Below are 18,791 nucleotides of genomic sequence, written 5' to 3'. Positions count from 1 at the left end.
ACATTCTTGGGTCCTGGGTAGCGCACCTGGCTTAGTGACTTAGGTCAACATACTGAGCTTCCTTGAACTTAACTCCTTCATTTGTTGAATGAGCAGTCAGTTTGAATAAAGTTCCTTCCAACTTTAATGCTCCATGTTTGTTTTTTTAATTTGCAGCAGAAGATTCCTTTCCTCCATGAAAAGATGGGCTGCAAGTGCCTGAATCAGGGTCATAATTCAAATAAGTTTGAGTAGAAGCATAATTATAAATGCAGATAGAACTATTCTTTCCACACTGACATGTTAAAAGCAACTCTAATAAAATTATGCTTTAAGGACAACACAAATTAAATTATTTTTCCAACGAATACATGCATCAAGTCAAAATTATAATTACTGTATATCAGTAATGCAGATAATTACACAGATAATTAAGTTACTGAGTGCTAGAGTCAAGCTTTCCTGCTCTAATGCTCTCCATCCAAAAGAATTTTAAAAGAAACAAAAAACCTCATTCGCTGCCTCTCAATTCTTTCATCTCTTCCCCAACCTTTCATTTCCCCCACCACGAGATTAAGAGCTGCTCAGTAATGTGAGGTATTTTGCATTTGATTTTCCATAAAATAGTATGTATAAGTTTTCTCTTGTGGTTATAACAAATTACCACAAAACTTAGCAGCTAAAAACAATACTAATGTATTATCTCACAGATCTGTTTGCCAGAAGTTCAACAGGCTTGGCTGATTTCTCTGCCTGAGTCTTACAAGGCCAAAATCAAGGGGCTGACAGGGCAGCATCTATGGAGGTTCTAGGGAATAATCTGTTTTCAGGGACATTCAGAGACCTGGCAGGATTGAGTTCCATGTGATTACAGGACTGAAGCCCTTGTTTCCTTGCTGGACAGCTGCCAGGGCTGTTCTCAGCTTCTAGAAGCCACCTGCACTCCTTGGCTCATAGTCCCCTCTTCTTCAGATCCAGAAGCAGCAGGTGGAGTCCCTCTCACGCTCCAAATCTCTCCTGCTCCTTCTTCCCTCACATCTCATGAGTCTTCTCCATTCCCCTTTCACTATTAAGGATGCTTGTGATTACAGTGGGCCCACCCAGATAATCCAGGATAATCTCCCTATTTTAAGTCTCATGACCTTAATTCCACCTGCAAAATCCCTTTTGCCATGTAAGGTAATATATTCACAGATTCCAGTGATTAATGTATGAGCATCTTGGGAGAACGGGGACAGAAATTATTCTCCCAACCACATAATACATGCAGGAAAAAAGAGACAAATGTCCCTTTTTGCTAGAAAACAATGAATAATTCTACCCAGACCACACAGCAAAGCAGCAATTTATGTTAAGTATCAATACATACACACAAAATTAGTTGCTGGTGCTTGAAAAGATGAAACTACATATGCTAGAAAAAAAAGATTACAGAAAAACAAAAATGCTAATGTCAAACTAGATTAATTGCTGAAACTAACAAAACTGTGATATAATGAAGCAACTCTTCTACTTTCTTGAAGTATTCAGTGGACACTGAAAATCATACCTCAAATTTTAATTTTAAACATACTGTATCTTAAAACCTACTTTAAACACTCTTACACAAATCTGTATAAAGAAATGATGATAAGTAGGTATGCTGCTTCAGATCTTAAATCAGTGAAAGTAACACTGCCTGGCTTAAATACAGCAGCAAAAAGCTCAACATTTTACTTAGGTGGTTTGAAAGAAAATGTATTTAAATAAGAGAGCCTAATGTTTGCTTTGTGAGTAACAGACGTGAAAAACTAAACCAAAAATAAGAAGGAAAAAGAACAGCTCACAAATTACTATACTTACATTATTTGCAACGACAGAATTACCAAAAGAACTACATAAAAACATAAAAGTATTGATTAATCAAATTTTACAGAAAAGTACTGATTAGTCAAAATTAATGGAAATGTAATAGAGGGTTAGTAACAGCCAATTCTTGATCTAAAACTCACTCTATGTAAAACATATAATAGGATAATCACCTAATCACAGATATACTTATTAAAGTTATTCATGTCAGGAGTGATATTATTTAACAACCAGCCTTTTAATAAAAAAAAAGCCATATAAATAAAAAATTGTAAAATATTCCATTTGTTCTCTAAATAATATGAATTACACATTTTATGAAACCGTATCCCAGGTGAAGTAAGTTCTAACAGCAACCATTCATCAAATCATGTGACTCATTTCCAAGTCATCTGTTAATTGTTACAAATTACTGGTATGATCTTTTTATTTGATGTATCTGTCACAAGCTAAGCAATATATGAGCTGTGATTGATATACGAAACCAAATTCTTCCAATAATTTCCCCCATTTAATTTAAGGACAATGGGCAAACCAAGTCTTAATATATACAGATTTTCCCATCACATAATACTGCTCATAGTAAATCTTCCATTACCTTCTACTGAACTAATATTAGTTAAATTCTATTTTTTCAGCCCTAATAATACTGAGATTTTATATTCACTATTTCTATTACCATCCAAGCCTTATGAAAATCCCTTATTTATTGGATTGTTCTGTTTAATTTCTGGCTTAATTATACAAAATTTTGTTTGCCTTCAATCTATGGTGCTTTGAAAACAACAATTAGCCAAGTTCTCAGAATCAATAAATTAAAAGGATGTTATTAAAATTTAATTGTATTCCTTAGATTTGTCACCAAATAAGTGCATTTTCTTTTAATTTGCCAGGCAATGTAAGAGTTTTTCCCTTGGAATTAATATTTTGTTTCATTTCAAATTTGTTTGTTCCTCTAATACCTTCTTCTCCATCACAGTTTCCTGTATTTGGTTTATATATTCTATCACTTAGTATTTGTCAAATAAATCTGTCCATTTTAATAATTAAAATTTTTCTTTTTTCTAAAACCATGGAAAAATTCACATTGGTTAGTATATCATGTAATAGAGCCAAACTGCTAAAAAAAATTGTCCAAATGCTATTTTAACAATGTCCATTAACATGAATATTCCCATCTTCGGCTGACTGTTAAAGGTCCAAACAGTCATCTCAATTCCAAGGTCTCAAATATGTTATTTAATTCTCTAGTATTTATTTGATACAAGAGAAATGTAAAATTTCCAAAAAAAAGTTAAGTGGTTTACTTGGCTTATCTTCCTATTGCATCATCCAGAGATAACCAAATATAAGTGAGACAGCATCAAATGAAAACACCTAGAAGTTTTTCTAGAATTTCAGCTAAGACAACTTTTTCTCCCTAACACTATACTTGCACCATCTGTGAAACATTCACAAGGTTTTCATGTAAGTATTTCTCATTGAAACCATTTTTCTTGAGTATGACTAATAAAGTTTAATATATTTCAGATGTTGTTCCTTCCAGCTTCATGAAATCAATAAAAACCATCACACTGTCTTTGAAGTCTTGAATATTGCATTTTAAGTAAATTATTAAAACATTTCTATGTGAAATTGTTGGAGCTATGTCAATAATGACTGAAATTTTACTGCCCTGATTTATAAGTTCTCCAAAATGCATTTTTGCATCTCAGTAGATAAATGTTTTGCAACGATCAGGACCATAAACCCAAACTTCCATGCTACATTCACATAAAAACAATTCTTGAAGTCCTAATAAATACTTTATGTCAGAAAATTATTTTAAACTATACAGTATATTATATTGATACTTCGTAAATTTTTTTTCCTTTGCCTTGTCAAAAATCTCAGATAAAATGTTTTTGGATGTTGTTATTTCAATTTTTTGGAAACTGATTTATGTTTATTATTTTTTGTTGAAATAATCAAATTGTTCTTGATTCTAGACCTACAAATCATTTGTTTCAGGTTTATATTCCTGCATAGTATTAAAGATATTCTTAACTGTGTTTTATTACTGTTATTTTTTTCTTCTCTCAGAGATTCAGAATATTCATGTTTATGACATCTAAAAAAAGAAAACCTTCCCAAACTTCATTGCCTCTTTATTTAAAATAAAATACTCAACAAATTAATTATTGAACTTCTAAGTATGAAACACCACACACAACTAATCCAAGAGTTATAATGCAGTAACAATGAAAGAAACCAAAGAAAGACCTATTTAAAACTCAGTTATTTAAAAGCGGGAGCAATGCGAAAGTCTGAGGCTGATGATAAGCTGATGACTCTCCCGAAGCACTGAGGCCCCAGCTCCATCATGAACGTGCAGGAGATCAACGCCACTCACTGCCATGAGACACAGGCTCGGCAGACAGACAGTGAGCGCTTCCAAAGTGGACCCCAGCACATCCTACAAAATCAGCTAGGGTGAATGAGTTTATGTTGAAAATTATATTGTTAGTTTTACCACTTCTCACGGTTACTGTTGTATTATTCATCAACTGATAAGAAAGTGTTTCAATATTTTATCAACCAGTAGAGCCACAGCAGCCCAAACACGGTGAAGAGCAGCCTGGTTGTAGCAATGACATTAAATGGCCCTCATGTTTCTCTAAACTATCAAAGACCACTAATATTTTCCATTCGGAAATAGGCCAGCTGGAATAAAGTGATTTTCAGTTACTTTTTAAAAGTAAAATACCCAAAAAAGGACATTTCAATAAAGCATAATCTGAGAAGGGAAAACCATTATGAAGAGTTTTCCATAGTAATGTTGCTAAATTTAAAACATGCAGCTAACAAAATATTTCCTATTAGGCACCAGTATCCACACCGTCACCACCACCACCATCATACTATTTACTGGTTAAGTAAGAGCAAAATAGTTGTCCCATATCATAAAAAAGTAAACGAACACATAAACTGACTTGAATTCTCAGTCACATCATGTCACTCCCTCTGCTTCACACCCTTCAATATTTCCCCTTATATAAAAATCCAAATTTTCCAGCCAGACCCACAAGACCCCTGGATCTCTGCTTTTTTGGTCAACTCCTCTCTCCTCTCCAGCTCACAGCTCTTGCACCACTTTTTTAGAGGTCCTTCCTTGTACCTTGTCTAAACTCTGTGCCCCCTTCCTCTTAGCACTTTCCACAATGTGCAGTTGAATGTATATCCCATGATTCTTTCTCGTTTGCCTACTCACTAGACATTTAGCTCCATGTGGATGTGTTTGTTCACAGCAGAATATCCAATACCTGGCGTGATGCCTGGCCATGGAAGGTGCTGAATAAATATTTGCTGAATAAATGGATGGGTGAATAAATTGCTAAAAGCCCTATGCCTGTGCAACAGAATGGCCAGAAGTAAAACAGGACTTTTAATTTAAACACACACACACACACACACACACACACACACACACACACACACACACATTACATAATCAGAGAAATACCTCTGAGTATTATTCTAAGAGCAAATACATACATGAATAAACACTACACAAATAGAGATTACACAACAGTAGCACGCACTTGCCATCCTCATTTGACTTAGCCTGGATATAGACATGCATGGAAAACTAAGAGGTCCTGTTTCCCAGCTGCCACGACCACCAGCAAAGGGATATCCCTGTTCTGCCCCCAGAATGTGGGCAGAGAGAATGATTGTGGTGGAGGGAAGAAACAAGACAGCCAAAAGGCAAAGAGCTTAAATCCTAGCAATGAATAACCACACCTACCCTTCCAGGTCCCACTTTCCCAACTCCAATCAAAGATGAACTTTCATTACCAATACTGCAGCATCAAAAATCTCAGGGTACACAAACCACTGTCATTTCAGGCCAGTGTCTGCCAAGTACCATGACATTTACTGGCATTCTTAAGGGGCAATGGGGTGAGTAATAAAGACCAAAAAAAAAAAAAAAAAAAAGTCCACCAGGGTCAGGAAGGGCCCAGAGCCAGAGACGCAGGAAGAAGGATATCCATAGAGCCCAGAGAAAGAGAATCTGGAGTGGAATTAAGATATACCTGGAGAGGCCAAGTGGGCCAATAACCGTGGCAAACAGAGACAGGCTAATGGGTTGGATATCTTGATAAGAGATAAGGAAGTATATCCAAAAATAGAATGAACTGGAGATAATTCTCATTTCCAAGTGAAAATGGGCTGTAAGGAGCACCATATCAGTGGGAAAAGTGGCAAAGAAACTGAAAGAGTTAAAGTACTACAAGCTATAGATGCTACGGGGTCAGGGAGAAAGAGACTCGGGGGTAGGTACCGAGTCACTGAAATATGTTCCACAAACATAAGATGGAAAAAATAACAAAAGAGTGCAATCATTGAAAATCAGATTCAGTTAAAGCCAGGAAGTGGGAGGGGTATCTGAAGAAAAGGTTAAATATGTAAAGGGCTGAGTTCACAACTGGCTGGAGCTCCAAGGTAGAAGGTACCAACAGAGCAGACCCAGCAGCAGCAGTGGCCTGGCACAGCTGGCAGGGATGAGAGTTTGAGAGGGAGGAGGAGTAAGGGGCGGAAGAGGTAGATGGGGGGCGCCAAGGTAGAAGGTGCCAACAGAGCTAACCAAGCAGCAGGAGTGGCCGGGTACAGCTGGCCGAGACGAGAGTTTGAGAGTCTGAAAGGCAACATGGTGTGGTTGATCTGCTCACAATAAATATGTCTGCTCTTAGTTTGCCCATCTCCCTTGGTCATAGTTCAGTGACCCAGGGGAGACCTATCAGAGTCTCTCTCTTGAAAATGTAAACCTTTAAAAGAGATAGAAGCTGGTTGGAGGAAAGTCACTATCTAACACTCTTGAAAAAATATCCATGTGCACCGCTGTTGATACTCCAGTCCTCCTCTCTCTCAAAACCTGGTTACTCAACTTTTCTCTGATTCTGAGGGCTAGCCTATAATAATTTCTCTTACTTTTGTCTGTTTTATCTTAGCCAGAATAATTTCTATTGTTATGAACAAAGTATATTTTCTAATTCAACAGAGCTCCTGCTTGAAGCCAATTTACTCAGTTTCTAATGAGTAAACTGAGGCCCTGAGAATATATTTTTCCCAGATTATAAAATACAGAGGGTCAAGACCTAAACCCAATCTGCCCTACTTTTAGTACTGCGGGTAATATTTTTAAACACAGACTTAGATGACAATTATCAAAAGATTAATAATCTAAATAACTTGGAAGTAAAATCTAGGTATAAAAGTAAAACATAAAAGGCTAAAATGGGAGGAGATGGCAGTGGCTAAAGATTAAAGAAGAGATACTTTTCTCTCAACAGCTGCAAATTTTCATTCTATCACAACATGAAGCATGAGTAATCAAAGCAAGATTTCTATACATTTTTTAAAATGTCAGCCACTGTATTAACACGAACCCAAGATTTTAAAAAAGAGGAAGGAAAAAAAAGAAATGTTAACAAATAGACAAAATTATAAGGACCACATCTAAATACCAGAACATTTCTGGCGCTCATCACATGCTTAAAAACATCTGTTTTGGTATCGTTCTTCACCACATATTTTTGGAGTATAAAATGTTTCTCCTACTTCCTTGACCTCTTAAGATTCTGTTGTTATTTTACCTCTTCCTTTCCTCAGAATCTTCGTAAAGTTGGATTTCCTTTGTTTTCCTCATAAAATGTTCCTTCCACCTAAAAATGTTTAGTTTATTTCTCTTTTTCTAGCTTTGGCTTATCTACTAAATATTAATCTTTCTTGTTTCCGTGGTGTTTGATATTTTCTTATCTACTCATCCCTCATTAATACAAGATCGTTTCAATTGGCACCCCCTAACAAATTCTTTCAATGGCACTGCTTCAGAAATAGGAGCTTTTTAAAAATAAAAACATTAACAAAGGTGATCTATGTTTACATTGCATATAAATATCACACATGCTTCCATGAAGCCATTCCTTTTTCTTCCAAAAGTGGGTTTTCAGGAAAAATGGAAATCAAGACTCATTTATATGCCAGGTGGTCCAAACTCATGATCAACAGGTACAGCCAGTAGCCCCATATGAAATGCTTCATGTAAATATATTTTATAGAAAATAAGACTATATATTAAGGAATTTATTTAATTAAAGAAACACTGTAATAAATCGACTATGTAACATATATCAATTGGAATAAAAACTCAGATTTTTTCCTCGACTTATAGATCAGAAAACAAATAACCAGTTTTTTTTAATTAGCATTTTATTCACTTCAAAATTATGAGAAAAAAATATGTATAGTCGGCCTCTTTTATCACTTGGTCGTGTATACTTTTCATCCTTCTATGAGCCACACAAATTCAATTCCATGTACATACAGATTATGTAAAACCACCTACTACACTCAATTAACAGAAGGAAAATAAATCATGAGGTTTATACCCAGATTTAAAACAAAAACTCTTTAGGATAAAGAACATCACATTTCAACTACATCTATTCCAAATCAATAAATGCTAGCTGCTTTGGTATACTAAAGCAGTGCTTCCTAATAGGACAGATTTTACCTGCCCAGCCCTCCCCAGGAGACGGGCTGCAATGTCTTGAGACATTTTTGGTGATTAACAACTGTGGGGAGCAAGAATGCGGGGGTGCTACTGGCACTTAGCGGGTGAAGGCCAGGGAAGCTGCTAAACACCCTACAATGCACAGCACAGCCCCTCACAACAAAGCATTATCCAGCCTCAAATGGTCTCAGAGACTGTCCTACATGAAAAGACGAAAGGAAAGAGAGCAGCGGACAAGGAGTATCTGTGAGTCACTGTTTGCCAGCACCCTCCCAACTCTTGACAGACCCACCTACCTTGGACGCCTGGGGCGTGGATATCACATGGACAGTGCTGGGTTTGACACCATTTGCCTTGGTCCGCTTGTAGAGGGCAAATCTACTTTTCCTCCGTCCTCTATCTCCATTGGGTAAAGCACCATTGTACCTAGAAACAGAGAGGAAAGAGTTCATCTATCTGCAGATTTTTCAAGTTTTAAACATAAAAGTTAGAGGTATTGAATAAGGGAAAAGACAGGAATGGTCATAAAAGAATTGCCCACTAAACACTCCACAAAAGGAAAGGGTTGCAATACAGACTTCAGCTGTAATGAAATTCAAATCACTTCTAGGAACGTAATTTAAGAGTGATGTACAAGTAATTATAGGTTTCCTATTTTATAAAGTCAGATTCTTCAAATCTTTTTGGAAAGAGGCAGAGTATAAATAAGCAAATGAGTATTCTGCAGAGGCTGTATTAGGGCTGGCTCAATTCAACTAGCACCATTCTAATAGACCCCAGAGATACACTTGAGAAATATTTTTAAATGAACTAGTTAGAAAACAGCATACTAATTAAACCTCATCGCTCACTTTCAAACCATGTTAATGTTGTCTGCAGGATCTTTATTTGTAAGACAACCAATTTAGTTACTTGCTTTCTTAAAAGTTCAGAATCCTCCACATTCACTCTCATTTCTGTTTGAACCCTACGCTGTCAGATTAACAAAAGACAGCTTGCAGAAATTAAATATATTTTTGTTAGCAAAAATTATCTTGCAAAAATATACACGAGTTTTAGTCCACAAATTGTCAAATAACTTAGAAGTCATCTGGAAAACATATAATGTCCTTAAGCAGGTTTCCTGTATTTAGCTAATACCAGTGCTTAAAAGACATGCAGGATCACAGTTAGCATTTCAATTTTCAGTTGTATTTTCTAACTCTGGATTAATCGGTCCTTGTATGTTCTTACTGATGGTCCATATTGCTACATTAACACAACTATTCTCTGCTTCCACCTTGGCGGAAGTTCTTTTCAAGAAAAAAAAAAAAAAAAACTAAAACAAGGAACATTTAAAATTTACAGAGGTATGTATGACAGCTCCAAGGCTCCCCCAGAACACCAAGGTTAGGAGACAGCAGGTCTGGTGGCTTCTTCCTGTCCCACAGATCCCTGGGCCTTCTCCACTTTTCCAGCTACACCCAGAAGGGAGTGGCCGGACGGGGGAAGCAAGAACTTGTGAAGCCCACTGGGAAACAGAAGTTGGAAGAAAGGGGCTTTGTGTGTTTGTTTCACCAGTCAAGTCAGCGTCACAGTCTGACAATGGTTTCAAATTATCACTGTAAGTTATTCCCATTGCCTTTTTAATGTTTCCATTTCCAGCACAAAGGAATGTCAGCTATATAAAAATGTCTCCAGAATAAAAAGATAATTTATTTCAAGTCTTATTCCTCTAGTTTTTCTCAGGCAGATCAGAATCATGTACACTATTTTCTTAAACGTGTTTGTGATGTCTACTATAAAGTATCCATGAGTCAACAACCATTACAAACCCGTTTTGTTTTAATATATTTCCATGTCACTTAAATCAAGATGAACATTCTATATTAAAGGAAGCATATGTGAACCAATTACAGCCAGGATTGTAAACAACTTAGAGGAACATTTTCACTACTGTGGCCTACACACAATTAGTACAAGATCTGGCAAGGCTTGCTATGTATGCCCTTCACTTCTACACAGCTCTGTGTGTATGGCAGGTGCACTTGACAGCAATAATGTGATTGAGAATGACCCTGTATGGTAGATGCACTTGAATGTGTGTTCAGAGTTCCAAGCTACGGTATCCAAGAGTGGCCAAACCAGAGAGTCATTCCTTATCTATGAGGAACATCTGAGTGCCCATCCAGTCCGATGGAACGCAGGCTCTCCAGGATATCATGGCCCTTTGCTTTGGTTAAGTGAAGGTTTGCAGGTGGCAGTTAGGGGGAGCATGTTAAATGAAAATGCTATGTTAACTGCATGCCTTTTATATGCAGTTGTGGTTCTCCCGCTCAACCCACCGCCACTGGCTTTCTCCCCTGTATGTAAGCCACCAACAAAACCCCATGTCTCATCTGCTGGCTCTGAGTCTCTTCTTCAGCCTCTTGAATCTGGTGCCATCCCCACTGGAGTTGAGAGGGGTTTGGCACAACTCTGCGCTGCATCTTTCTTGCCTCAACTATAGACTCCAGGTCAACAGGCCTCAGCCTCGTAAGAGTGCAGCAGACGCTTGTTTGGCTATCTGATCACAACTATACCTCCTTCTCTGGCATCTATTCCTTAACTCCAAAAGTTGAACCCCAGCACCACGTTTGAATGAAATGGCCATGACAACATCTTCCCCACCACTCTGGGGCTGACTGGCCAGAGGCTGACATCTGACTCAACCTGGCCAATAACATTCTAGTTTTGGAAAATACAAAATTGGGACAGAGAGATAGTCATCCATTCTCAGTTGCTGGCTAGAGCTGTAAAATGTAAACACAGGAGCTGTGGGGATGTCACAAAGTGTTATATGGCTGAAAAAGCAGACAAAGTGAAGAAGGAAGCAGAAGAACAGAGACAAGCACAAAAAGCAATGGAAAGAGGATCCTTAAGGGTTTCTATTGGCCCAGATGTACTCCAGCCATTCTTGACAAAATTCCTTCAGCTTCAGCTAACTCAATTTGATTTCCACGAGTTACAACCCCAAAGTCATATCTAATATAAAGGGAGGGAAAAAACCAGAAGTGTCAACCTTAACACATGCAGAAACATTTTAATTTAAATTGCCTAAGCATAGAGGCACAGATATTGCAGGTTAAGCAAATAATAAGCCAGCCTACTTACAGACTGCCTACTTACTTAATACATCTAGATGAAAAATCCTATTGGAAATAATTAAAGTAGCACTGGAAAAACCAGTGTCACCATGAGACAAGTTTCTAATTAGGTTAAGCTACATGGTCATTCATTCAATATTCATAATGCCAAGTACTAGAGCTACAATGGTGTATTATCAGCTTCCCTGCTTTCACAGAGCTCTCTGCTCAGAAGGAGAGAAAGGCACAATAACAAATATGATAAATACACATGTAACAAGATGCACTTATAGCACAAGGCACATGGCAGGACGCATTAGAGAAGGCTTCATGGTGGAAGCACTGCTTGAACTGTCGAAATCTTGGCCAGGCACACTGGCTCATGCCTGTAATTCCAGCACTTTGGGAGGCCGAGGCAGGTAGACAGCTTGAGCCCAGGAGTTCGAGACCAGCCTGGGCAATGTGTCAAAACCCCACCTCTACAAAAAATACGAAAATTAGCCTGGCGTGGTGGCATGCACCTGTAGTCACGGCTACTCGGGTGGCTGAGGTGGGAAGATCACTTGAGCCAGGAAAGCGGAGACTACAGTGAGCCAAGATCATGCCACTGTACTCCAGCCTGGGTGACAAAGCAAGACTGTCAAAAAAGAAAAGAAAGAAAAAGAAATCTAAGTAAGAAGTCTAAATGGAGAATGCAGGGGTGATATAATGTGCAAGGCAAGGAGGACTACACAGTTCAGCACTGTGGAGAGTATGAAGTTCAAGTGGAGAGAGTAGTGGGAAAGGAGGGTAAAAGGTAGGCAGGAGCCCGACTGTAACATCCTGGTTGTATTAGTCCATTCTCACACTGCTATAAAGAACTACCTGTGAAGAAAAGAGGTTTAACTGACTCAAAGTTCCACAGGCTTAACAAGAAGCTCGACTGGGAAGCCTCAGGAAACTTACAATCATGACAGAAGCCAAAGGGGAAACAATCACCTTCTTCTCACGGCAACAGGAGAGAGAAAGCTCGAGAAGGGGAAAGTGACACACACTTTTAAACCATCAGATCTTGTGAGAACTCATTCACTATCACGAGAACAGCAAGGGGGAAATCCAACCCCCACCCCGCCATCCAATCGCCTCCCGCCAGGCCCCTCCTCTGACACACAGGAATCACAATTCAAGATGAGATTTGGGTGGGGACACAGAGCTAAACCCTATCACTGGTACTCCCTAAGGGTTATGGCTTTTTACCCTAAGGGGAATGAAAAGTCTGGTAAGATTTAAGCAAATGGCTAACATGACTAGAAATATAAAGTAATCACATAGGGTGGCACAGTGCAGGAGGAACTGGAAGAAATTAGAGGCAAGACCAGACCAGATTAGAGGCAAGATGATCAGACAGCAGCACCACCATAGCCATGGGGAGCTATGTACAGTGGATTGAATGGTGGCCTTAAAAAGATAAATCCAAGGCTGGGCATGATGGCTCATGCCTGTAATCCCGGCACTTTGGGAGGCCAAGGCGGGTGGATCACTTGAGGTCAGGAGTTCAAAACCAGCCTGGCCAACGTGGTGAAACCCTGTCTCTACTTAAAATACAAAAAATTAGCTGGGCATGATACACATGCCTGTAATCCCAGCTACTTGAGAGGCTGAGGCAGGAGAATCACTTGAACCCAGGAAGCAGAGGTTTCAGTGGGCCGAGATCGTACCACTGTACTCCAGCCTGGGTGACAGAGCAAGACTCAGTCTCAAAAGAAAAAGATACATCCATGTCACTTGTGAATGTGACCTTTTGGAAAAGGGGTGTTTGCAGATGTAATTAAGCCCAGGATCACAAGATGAGATCATCCTCGATTACTATTAGGTCGATAGGTCCTAAATCCAATGGCAAGTGATTTTGTAAGAGGTACACAGGGATAGAGAGGAGACGACCATGTGATGGAGGCAGAGACTGGGGTGATGCAACCACAAGCCAAGGAACATTTGGAGCCCCAGAAGCTGGAAGAGGCAAGGAAAGATTCTCCCCTTAAGAGCCTTCAGGGGCAGCAGGGCCCTGCCGACACCTTGATTTCAGACTTGTGGCCTCTAGAACTGTAAGAGAATGAACATCTGTTGTTGTTACCAAGTTTGTGGTAATGTGTTATGGCAGCTACAGGAAACTATAAAAGCCTGAACCAAAGCAGCGATGGTGGAGATTAACTGGAGGATTAGAGAAAAATTTTAGAGTTGTTTTCAATACAAAGTGAACATCAGTATCACCTGGAAAAAAAAAAAACCTTACAAAAATATGAATGCCTAAAACCCAAGAGAGTCTGGTTCAATAAGCCTGAGATGGGGCTCCAGGTCTGCATTTTTGCAAAGCTCCCCAAGTGATGCAGCCACAGGTAAGAACCCTGGTTTTAAAGACAAAATTCACAGTAACTGGTAACCCGTTTGGATGCACAGGGTGAGGGATAAAGGGAACAACATACAGCCTTCTGGCCTGGCCAGAGTGACAGCATTGTTAGGAACAGGAATTACAGGGACATCCGGGGGGAGGCATGGAGGAGGCAACTGAAGTTAGGTCTGGAGCTCCAGAGAAATTATAACCCTGGGGCCTTCACCGTGCAGGGGCAGTTAAAGTCATGAGAATAATATAGGCTATTCAAGAAAAAGGTGCAGAATAAGGAAGCAAGGAAAGCTGGGACAGAGCCTGGGAAATTAAACTATTTAAGGAAATAGCCCTTTCTTTGTCACAGGCATAAGGACCAGGACCAGGAAAAAGTTGTATCGCCAAAGACCAAAGAATTTCAACAGTGTCTAATCAGTTAAGAGGTCAGTTAAGAGAAAGAAAATGCACAACCATGATTTGGAAAAGAATGAGTCATTGGTGATCTCACCCATCTTCAAAACAAAGCAAAAACAAGCAAATGCCTCCAACCCTAAGCTTCACTATGAGCCTCCACTCTGATTTCCATTGTCTCCTCACAAAGCCAAGAATCTTGAAAAGTACCCACACCCATTATTCTGCTTCCAATACTTGCTGGCTTTTCAGTCCACTATCATTCAATCTTTGCCCCCAGATCCAAAAGTACATTTGATCATTCATCATACACCCGGCACACCAACCAACCTCCCCTCCTTAAGAGTCTCCCAGCCACTCTCCTATCAAGGAACCCAGTGTGGTAGATTAAAGAGGGCTTCTTCTCCCACTAAGAGGTGGAGTCTAACTCCCCTCTCCCTAAATCTGGGCTGGCTCTAGTGGTTTGCTTACTAACAACATGCAAAGGAAGTGATGTTCTGAGACTTCCAAAGGCCAGTGTGAAAAGCCGACTACCCTGGGACCACCATGCTGGGCAGGCCACATGTAGGCACTCTGCTCAGCGGTCCCAGCAGAGCCCACCCTTCCAGCCACCCCGCTAAGGCAGCAGACATGAGTGAAGCCATCATGGACACTCCAGACCAGCTGATGACCACCAGGTAACCTCAGCTGATACCATATGGGGCAGAACTGCCCAAACTCCTGACCCACAGAATTGTGCATTAAGTAACATGTTTTAAGCCACTAAGTTGTGGGTAGGTGGTTACACAGTAATAGATTCCTGGAACAGGAAGCCCCAAACCCTTCCCACAGTCATCCTCTCCCTGCCAATCTTTTTTTTCTTTTTCTTTTTTTTTGAGATGGAGTCTCCTCTGTCACCCAGGCTGGAGTGCAGTGGCATGATCCTGGCTCATGACAACCTCCGCCTCTCGAGTTCAAGTGATCCTCATGCCTCAGCCTCCCGAGTAACAGGGACGACAGGTGCACACCACCATGCCCAGCTATTTTGGGTATTTTTAGCAGAGACAGGGTTTCGCCATATTGGCCAGGCTGGTTTCGAACTCCTGACCTCAAGTGATCCGCCCACCTCAGCCTCCCAAAGTGCTGGGATTACAGGCATGAGCCACTGTGCCCGGCTGGTCCCCAATCTATTTTAAGTGGAACACTGTCACCTCCTCCTGAAAACTATCACCAAATCTTCCCCTGCCTATTCACACCCCCCATCTGGCCCATCTGCCTCCTAGGGAATGTGAGTTCTAAAAAAGTGAGGCCTTCTGTATCTCTGGCACCTGGCACAGTGTAACAGGGACACACGGTAGGCAATGAAAACCTACAAGCTGGCTGGCTGATGAGAGGACCATTATCTTAGTATGTTTTGTGCTGCTATAACAGAATACCTGAGACTCAGTAATTTATAAAGAAGAAAGATTTCTTTCTTACAGTTCTAAAGACTGGGACGTCCAAGGTCAGAGAGCCTGCATCTGGAGAGGCCTGCTTGGCCTCCCTAGATGTTTCATCCCATGGTGGAAGGGCAAGAGAGCATGTGTACCAGAGAGAGCAAGAAATTGAACTCATCCTTTTATCAGGAACCCATTCCTGATATAACACCATTAATCATTTACAAGGGTGGAGCCGTCATGACCTAATCACCTCTTATAGGTCCCGCCTCTCAACACTGTTGCATTGGGGATTAAGTTTCCAACACATGAACTTTGAGGGACACATTCAAACCATAGCAACCATCTTTTGTATAGCAGAATAGAGCCCAGACATAAAGACAAAATTCTGCTTACAAAGGCAAAAAGTTACTGTCCCATGAAAGAAGGTCAGAACGTTCCCTGGGCTGGCACGCTTTTCAGCCAGTAAGTTTGTAGAAATAAAATGTCCGAGTGCTGCTGCCACACCTGTTTCAGCTGCTGCAACAGGGGTGTTTCAATTCGAGCCCATAAGAGCCTTTCAGGCTTAACTTTCTTTTTTATTCTGGAGACTTAAAAACAGTTATTTAATAAATGTGTGATGAAAATTTAACTCTTCATATATGCAGAGCAAACAGTTGGTCTTTACAGTAAGGGTATTTGGGAGCTGCAAAGAATAATGAAAATGCTGTGTAAGAAACTTAACCAAGTAATAAAGGGTTTTTCTGTTTTATAGTTTAGAGTTCATATATTAATTCACATATTAATGGGAATTAATAACATTTGCTGTACACTTACTATGTGCCAAGAAACCCTGTGAAGGAGACATTATTACTCCTAGTGGACAGATAAAAGGCTCAGAATGGCTGATCACACATGAACTTACACAGTTAGGAAAGGTCAGGCAGAACCTAAAGCTACATCAGTTCTGTCTGACTCCAAATTTCATACTCTTTCCAGTAGACAACACTGACAGTTTTTAAATTCAAGACATTTTTTGGCATACAGTGCAAAGATGGAGTCTTAAAAAGATATCTGCCACCTAAAAATGTATTTGTCAATAAGAATTTTCTAAGGGAAACCAGAGCAAGAAGGGGGATGCTAGGTGCTCCCAGTCACATTTTGGAGACGTCACAGTTTATCTTAACTAGCCTGAACTCTTACAGCGACATCCACATGGAATGGAAGCAATGTGGGCTCCAGAAGTGGAGGTTGCATCAGCATCACAGGATCACATTCCAGAGGTGGTCAGCTCTTCATTACAGGCTGAAGACTCTGCCTTCCTTCCAAAGCAACTGCTCTGTCACTTGCACCAACAAATCACAAGCAACTACTATGATCAAAGTAGACTGTACACTGCAGATGAACAGGACGTGACACTAGAGACAGACAGACTCAAAGGCAGGGCACACAGTCTCTGAGAAAACCCTGCAATCTGGCACCAGTCTTGAGGTAGCTCACCCTAACTCACTGTATAAATGCACTATTCCAACCGCGTTTAAGGAAATGCCCATATGCCAATAAGCGCCTAACATTGGTTTTATGAAATTATAGTCCCAACCCTCTTATTATTTAACCTATCATATATGCATGGACTTCCCCTGACCCAATGGACTATAAAGCCCAGAAACGCAACAACGTTTATTTCTCTTTGCTTAAGAAATGCTGCATATAGGAGGAGGCAGAGCAAGATGGCAGAATTAAAGGCTCCACCCATTGTCCCACCTCACAAGGACACCAAGTTAACAACTATCTACACAGAAAAAACACCTTCATGAGAACCAAAAATCAAGTAAGCACTGATAATACCTGGTTTTAACTTCATTATCACTGAAAGAGGCTCTAGAAGAGACAGAAGAAACAGTCCTGAATCACCGACACCATCCCTTCCACACCCCACGCAGCAGCAGCAAGCCTAGTGCTAAGAGCTTCTCTGGGAGCTGAGGAGGGAGAGCACAGTAATGGTGAGGCACTGAACTACGTGCTGTTCTGTTAGAGCAAAAGGAACACCAGACCAACTCAGCTGATGCCCAACCACGGAGGGAGCATTTAAACCAGCCCTGGCCAATCGCCTATCCAGTGGTCTGAACTTGAGTCCCCGCAAACCTCACCACCAAGGGATACAGTGCTCTGTGTCTCCATGTAAACTTGGAGGGCAGTCGAGGCCAGAAGGACTGCATCTCTTAGGTGAGTCCTAGTGATGAGCTAGGCCCAGAGACCGTGGGCTTGGCGGCAGGGAGAGGAGGGACACATGACATACTTAGACACCAGCTGGAACAGCCCAGGGAGTGTTGGCATCACCCCTCCCCTAACCTCAGGCTGCACAGCTTGTGGCTCCAAAAGAGACCCTTTCCTTCTGTCCAACTGAAGAGAGGAGAGGGTAGAGTGGGGAGGACTTTGTCTTGCATCTTGGATAACAGCTGAGCCGCAGCAGGATAGGGCACCAGTCAGAGTCATGAGGTCCCCATTCCAGGCCCTAACTCCCAGATGACATTTCTAGATACAACCTGGGCAAGAAGGGAACCCACTGCCTTGAAGGGAAGGACCCAGTCCTGCCAGAATTCATCACCTGTTAACTGAAGAGCCCTTGAACCCTGAATAACCAGCAGTGATACCCAGGTACTACATCAAGGGCCTTGGTGGCTTCTGGTGAGACTTGCTGGCTTCTGTTGAGACTCAGCACATTCCCAGCTGTGGTAGCTATGGGGCAAAACTCCTTCTGCTTGACAAAGGCAGAGGGAAAAGCAAAGGGCACTTTGTCTTGCACCTTACGTACCAGCACGGCCACAGGGGGGTAGAGCACCAAGCAGAATCTTGGGGTCCCTGATTCTAGGACTTGACTCTTGGATGGCATTTCTGGTCCTTCCCTGGACCAAAGGGGACCCCACTGCCCTGAGGGTGAGTCCCAGGCCAGGCAGCATTCACAACAAGCTGACTTAAGAGACTCTAGGCCGTAAGGGAACATTGGCAGTAGTCTGGCAGTACTCCTCATGGCCTAGGGTGGCAGTGGCTAAGGGGTAAGGCTTCTCTGCCTTTGGAAATGGAAGGCAAGAACAGGAAGAACTGCACCTTCTAGTTTGAGGGCCAACTCAGCCACAATA

At 40.8% G+C, this 18,791-nt stretch overlaps 1 protein-coding gene across 1 annotated transcript in view; it reads right to left on the bottom strand.

Annotated features, from left to right (window-relative positions):
- Positions 1–18,791, bottom strand: part of PELI2 (pellino E3 ubiquitin protein ligase family member 2) — a 183,020-nt gene that overhangs the window by 114,091 nt on the left and 50,138 nt on the right. Inside the window, exon 2 of the mRNA XM_034937609.3 lies at positions 8,680–8,809. Coding sequence (XP_034793500.2) covers positions 8,680–8,809 — 130 coding nt within the window. The remainder of the gene's footprint in view (positions 1–8,679; positions 8,810–18,791) is intronic.

This window comes from Pan paniscus, chromosome 15 (assembly GCF_029289425.2).
Source record: "Pan paniscus chromosome 15, NHGRI_mPanPan1-v2.0_pri, whole genome shotgun sequence".
Classification (NCBI taxonomy): Eukaryota; Metazoa; Chordata; class Mammalia; order Primates; family Hominidae; genus Pan; species Pan paniscus.
Note: the sequence above shows the minus strand (reverse complement) of the source record. Positions and strands in the feature narration are given on the sequence as shown.